Source organism: Parasteatoda tepidariorum, chromosome 5 (assembly GCF_982258835.1).
Source record: "Parasteatoda tepidariorum strain Cologne lab strain chromosome 5, Ptep-v5.0, whole genome shotgun sequence".
In the NCBI taxonomy this organism is placed as follows: domain Eukaryota; kingdom Metazoa; phylum Arthropoda; class Arachnida; order Araneae; family Theridiidae; genus Parasteatoda; species Parasteatoda tepidariorum.
The window spans coordinates 56449222-56455620 of record NC_141759.1 but is presented as its reverse complement, the minus strand read 5'-3'; the positions used below and the strand labels follow the sequence as shown (position 1 = coordinate 56455620).

Sequence of the window (6399 nt, the reverse complement as noted above, 5' to 3'; positions counted from 1 at the left end):
AAAGAATGTATATTATTTAAATTATGCATTTTATTTCGAAAGAAAAAACATTCTGTAATGTTTTTTCTTTCAAAATAAAATGCATAATTTAAATAAATGAATTATTTTCGATAATGTTCCGCTTCTAAATCACCAAATATTAGATTAATGAGTAAAATATCATATTGATTGCATTTTATCAAATAAATAATTTTCTATCTGCATTTAAGTCTTCACAATTATTTCAATTCTTATGTTAAATTTGAAGTTACAAGAGAAAAAGCAACAAAATTATCAAGTTTAAGTAAACTTTTTTAGCATAGCTCCCAATTTTTTTGATAATTTTCATGTTTAAAATGGTATTTTATATAATTAAACCTACATGTGAATTCATATTCCAGTTTTCATTTTTTATTTAAATTAAGTATTTTGTCACATAATTAAATTTGTTTATAAATTTAATTATTAAAATTAAAAAAACTGGATCTTTACTCCTAATTTTTTTAAAAAAAACTTTCTTACACACTTCGAAAATAATGATTTAAAAATTATGTTATGGTTTAAAAAAAAAATAATGTTTTAAAATGGAAAAATCATGATAATGGTTCGAAGTTCAGACACATCAAAAAGAAAAGAATCACAGAGAAAAACTTTAAATTTTTTATTTATTTACATCAATATTAACAATGAGACCCTCTAAATAAAATATAAACCCTTTATGAAGATAAACTCTAAGAATTAACAACAAGAATCAGGTTTCTTACTGGTATGAACAAGAAAATGCTCAGTCAGACAACTTCTGTGCGAAAAATTCTTATTACATATACTGCAGAGAAAATATTTCTAACCAGTGTGAACACGACTATGTGTAGTCAGATAACTTTTTCGTGAAAAACTCTTATTACATACACTACAAGAATAAGGTTTCTCACCAGTGTGAACACGACTGTGTTCAGTTAGATTACTTATTAGTGAAAAACTCTTATTACATACACTACAAGAATAAAGTTTCTCACCAGTGTGAGCACGACTGTGTTTAGTCAGATTACTTTTTCGTGAAAAACTCTTATTACATACACTACAAGAATAAGGTTTCTCACCAGTGTGAACAAGATTGTGTGAAGTTAGACAAACTTTTTGTGAAAAACTCTTATTGCATATACTACAAGAAAAAGGTTTCTCACCAGTATGAACATAACTGTGTTTAGTCAGATTACTTCTGCATGAAAAACTCTTATTACATATATCACAAGAATAAGGCTTTTCACCAGTATGAACGTAACTGTGATTAGTCAGATTACTTCTGTTAGCAAAACTCTTATAACATAGACTACAGGAAAAAGGTTTCTCACCAGTGTGAACAAGATTGTGGATAGTTAGATTAATTCTTTGTGAAAAACCCTTATTACATATACTACAAGAATAAGGCTTCTCACCAGTATGAACATAACTGTGAGTAGTCAGATTACTTCGGTTTAAAAAACTCTTATTACATATACTACAAGAATAAGGCTTCTCATCAGTGTGAACACGACTGTGTTTAGTCAGACCACTCTCAAAAGAAAAACTCTTATTACATATATTACATGAATAAGGTTTCTCACCAGTATGAATATAACTGTGCTTAGTCAAAGTTCTTCTTTGTGAAAAACTCTTATTACATATACTACAGGAAAAAGGTTTCCCACCAGTGTGAACAAGATTGTGTGTAGTTAGATTAATTCTTTGTGAAAAACTCTTATTACATATACTACAAGAAAAAGGTTTCTCACCAGTATGAACATAACTGTGATTAGTCAGACTACCTCTGCTTGAAAAAATCTTATTACATATACTACAGGAAAAAGGTTTCTCACCAGTGTGAACATGATTGTGTATAGTCAGATGAATTCTTTGTGAAAAACTCTTGTTACATATACTACAAAAAAAAGAGTTCTCACTGGTGTGAATACCACTGTGTCTAGTTAATTGACTTTTATGTGAAAAACTCTTATCACATATACTACAAGAATAAGGCTTCTCACCAGTATGAACATAACTGTGATTAGTCAGTTTACTTCTGTTTGTAAAACTCTTATTACATATACTACAGGAAAAAGGTTTCTCACCAGTGTGAACACGACTGTGTCTAGTCATGTCACTTCTATGGGAAAAACTCTTATTGCATATGTTACAAGAATGAGGCTTCACACCAGTATGAATACGAAAATGCTCAGTCAGACTACTTCTACGGGAAAAACTCTTATTACATATACTACAAGAATAAGGTTTCTCACCAGTGTGAACACGATTGTGTTCAGTTAGATTACTTTTTTGTGAAAAACTCTTATTACATATACTGCAAGAAAAAGGTTTTTCACCAGTGTGAACACGATTGTGTGAAGTTAGATAAATTTTTTGTGAAAAACTCTTATTACATACACTACAAGAAAACGGTTTCTCACATGTATGAACATAACTGTGATTAGTCAGATTACTTCTGTTTGAAAAACTCTTACTACATACATTACAGAAAAAAGATTTCCCACCCATTTGAACAGGATAGTGTTTAGTCATGTCACTTCTATGGGAAAAACTCTCATCGCATATGCTACAAGAATGTGGCTTCACACCAGTATGGACATGACTGTATTCCGTTACATTACTTCTCAGTGAAAACTGTTATTACAAGAATCAGGTTAATAACCAGTATTACTTTTCTAAGAAAAACTCTTATTACACAAGAATAAGTATTCTCACCAACATGAATGAGTCCTAATACTTAGAAATATTAGTTCATTTCAAATCACCTTGCGTAAAAATGTGTGCATTTAAATAAAACTGTCGTAACGAATTAAAGTTTAAAATAATGTCACGTAAATGTGATAATTACTTATGCTTCAAATGTTAAATTTATCAAAACAATTAAATTAAATTTTAAAAACAAACTAATAAATATTTTGTAAGAAATATGATTTTCTGAATAATAAGTTAAGAAACTAAGGCTAGAAATTGATGTTGAAACTAATTTTGTTTTGCAGAGAATAAAGAAAAGGCAACAGAAATATTTAAATTATTATTAATACATAAAAATCATAACTGGAGTATAATTTAAAATACTGTACAATAATCTAAATTTTATTCTTGGTAAATGATCAAACTTGCTTAAATTATTTAGTGTAGCATTCAAAACAAATTTTTAAGGTTCTAACTATATGCTTTGGCTATCATATAATTAAGATCAACACAAAAACAACCAACATTACAAAACTAATAATATAAAGAATGTTTAATGATACAGATTTATGACAAAAATAAAATTACATATTACCAGGTTGAAATATTGATTTTTGAACAAATATTTTATCGCATACACAGAGATACGAAAAATTTAAATTGGTATGAACAAAAAATTAATCTAATATGCCTCTTAAAAATTTAGTTATACTATTGTTAGTTGCTTAGCAGGCTGAAAAAATTTTTACATTTGTCTAAAAATGAAATTGTTTAGCAAAACCATTATTTTCTATGACAAACATTGCTCAAATAGCATATTTCATGAGTAACAACTTTTCACATAAACATTATGAAGAGATTACCTGAGACTGTCTGCAAATTTAGACACTTTAACACAAATTGCCAAAATAACTTTTAAGCTAAAGTTTTAAGTGTAGGGTCATGAGTACAAGGAAATTCCAAATAACATATGCAACGATAATGTATGTCTAGATTTATAATGAAGATTCCCTAATGAATGAAGGTAATTGCGCCACACAAACAAGATCTGTGACAGGTAAACAGTTTATAGAAATTAAGCTTTTACATTATTTTAAAACACTTTCTGCCATTTTATGCTTTGAATTATTTTTCTTCATATATTGCCAACTTCTTTTCTACAACACTTGCGTAAGTATCTTAATGCAAAAAAACTAAAATCAAGAAATATATTTCACAGACATTAAAGCAAGAATTTCTATTCGATTATGATAAACAAATTCAGAGCACATTTTTCCTTATTCGGATAGCGGATTTCCTATCTATGCTTGGATTGCTTAGATTGAATGATTGACTAGTGCGCGGGTGTAGTATAGTGAAACGAGTTCTTTTTTTAAGCTTATAGCTTTCTATATTCATTAATAAGGTTTTGATTGAGGCTAGACAGATAGCAGATGTGATACGATGAATGGTTGACTGTTTAGGCGATCGCAACGCTCGAATGCGCCATCTGGAGAGAAGACGGGATCCATGTTTTTCGCCCGTCCCCCTCTTTTTAGTTGTATCATAGATATTAGTATTATCATAGATATTTGTATTCAATAGTAGTTGGTTTTGTCACAAAAACTTCAACAAAAAAAAATTACTCAAGCTATCTTTGCTGGCCTACTTTCACTGCATTTCATTCGATTGATGACAGTATCACAGTGCTCATATATTACTGTCACTCGAAATTTTTTCGAGTGACTGTGCGTTTGCATTTCACATTGTATGCATGATCTGGACCCGATTGGTGGATATTTTATACCGCAAAAAAATTGCAAATCAGGTTTTCGCTCGATTTTCTCATGCGATATCATCAATGGCGTACATAAACTTAAATGCAGCCCCTGCAAAGTTTATAAATACGCCCTATCTTAAACTTAACTCAATTTTTTTTTAATTATAATGTGAACAACAGCACTGTGAAGAGACATTCGAGTACTTATAATCATTCATTTTATTTGAATTTATGTATAATAATTAAAATTGTTTAGATAACAATTATTAAAGAATTTATAATTGCGATGGAAATGCAGAATTTAGAAAAGTACCAAATTGGAACATTGTATACACTTACCCATTTATCACGTTGAAATGAAATTTATATTAACAAAACGATAATATAACTTACTATAAATGTTCAGTTAAGAGTTATTATTATTTGTAAAGTGAATTAAAAAAAGTTATTTTGTAAGAGAATTTTTTTTATTTTATTGATTCTTGTGATTCATTTACGTAGGGGTGCACAATCACTTCTTAAATGAAGGGCTGCATGCAGGCCCGTCGCTAACCGATTCGAGAGGGGGGGGGTGTTGAAGTTTATTTTGCCGACTGTCATATATATATATATATATACACAGTCCAGTCACATTAATGTGACCACCACCTACTTTCGACGTCAACGTGAAATAACCAATCACAGAGTGTAGGTGGCAGCACATTACAGTGTAGTGTATATATTGAATGTCCTAGGGCATCAAAAAGCAATTCAGTCGTTGGCGCAATGCAGAAATGTAGCGATTTATCCTACGTCCAAAAGGGCATGATTATTGGCTTTCGGGCCAAGGGTGGAAGCATTTCGGAAACGACTGATTTTGTGAACTGTTCGCGTACCGCCGTGGTAAAAGTATACCGTGCGTGGCAAAATGGCACTATACAAAACAAGCGGCGTGGCACATGTGGTGCACCACGGGCCAAAGATGGCAGAGGCGAATGAAGGCTACGGAGATGCGTTCAGACGAATAGACGTGCAACTGTTGAGCAAGTGATCGTTCAGATGAACCAAGGGGCTACCAAGAGTGTATCCTCAACAACTGTTCAGCGAACGTTGCTGCGCATGGGCCTCCGCAGCAGACGCCTGGTTAATGCACCTATGCTGACTGCTGTTCGTCGGTGACGAAGGCTGGAATTTGCACGCCAGTACCGCAACTAGACGTCCACAGAGTGGCAACAGGTGGCTTTTTCCAATGAATCACATTTTATGCTCCATGGGACAGATGGACGTTGGCGTATACGGCGTGAAATGTCTGAAAGCAACACCCTGCAACAATTGCCGCAAAGCTGCAAGCTGGAAGAGGGAGCGTTATGGTTTGGGGAATGTTTTCCTGGCATTCACTGGGTGCACTCATCATTGTGGAAGGCACGATGGATCAGTACAAGTACGTATCTGTCCATGCGGACCATGTCCACCCCTACATGCAAATGATTTTTCCTCAGAATGATGGCATCTACCACCAGGACAATGCGAGGTGTCATACAGCTCGCAGTGCATGTGCGTGGTTCAAAGAGCACCAGGATGAATTTACCGTACTCCCCTGGCTGGCAAACTCACCGGATTTAAACCCAATCGAGAATCTGTGGGACCACCTCGATCGGGTTGTTCGTGCCATGGATCCTCAACCGCGTAATCTAGCGCAGCTGGCCACGGCACTGGAGTCGGCATGGCTCAACATCCCAGAGAACACCTTCAGAAACCTAATTGACTTTCTTCCTGCACGTCTCGTAGCGGTCCGCTCTGCCAAAGGTGGTTATTCTGGCTTTTGACAGGTGGTCACATTAATGTGACTGGACTGTGTATATATATACACAATTTGTATATGGTTAAAGTTTGATAATCAAAGGTAAAACAAATAAAAGAGTTCAAATGCGCCACAAAACTTGAGCTTCCAAAGTTTATTTTGAAAT

At 33.1% G+C, this 6399-nt stretch overlaps 1 protein-coding gene across 1 annotated transcript; it reads right to left on the bottom strand.

The window, feature by feature from the left end:
• Positions 1 to 616: 616 nt before the first annotated feature.
• Positions 617 to 4273, bottom strand: LOC107455251 (uncharacterized). The gene has a single exon (XM_087163966.1). The coding sequence runs from the start codon at positions 2533 to 2535 to the stop codon at positions 823 to 825; it is 1713 nt and encodes a 570-aa protein (XP_087020092.1). The 5' UTR covers positions 2536 to 4273; the 3' UTR covers positions 617 to 822.
• Between the last annotated feature and the right edge of the window lie 2126 nt (positions 4274 to 6399).

Bases quoted from the DNA above. Each gene is read 5' to 3' on its own strand.
- LOC107455251 (XM_087163966.1), bottom strand. From the start codon at position 2,535: ATGACTAAACACTATCCTGTTCAAATGGGTGGGAAATCTTTTTTCTGT.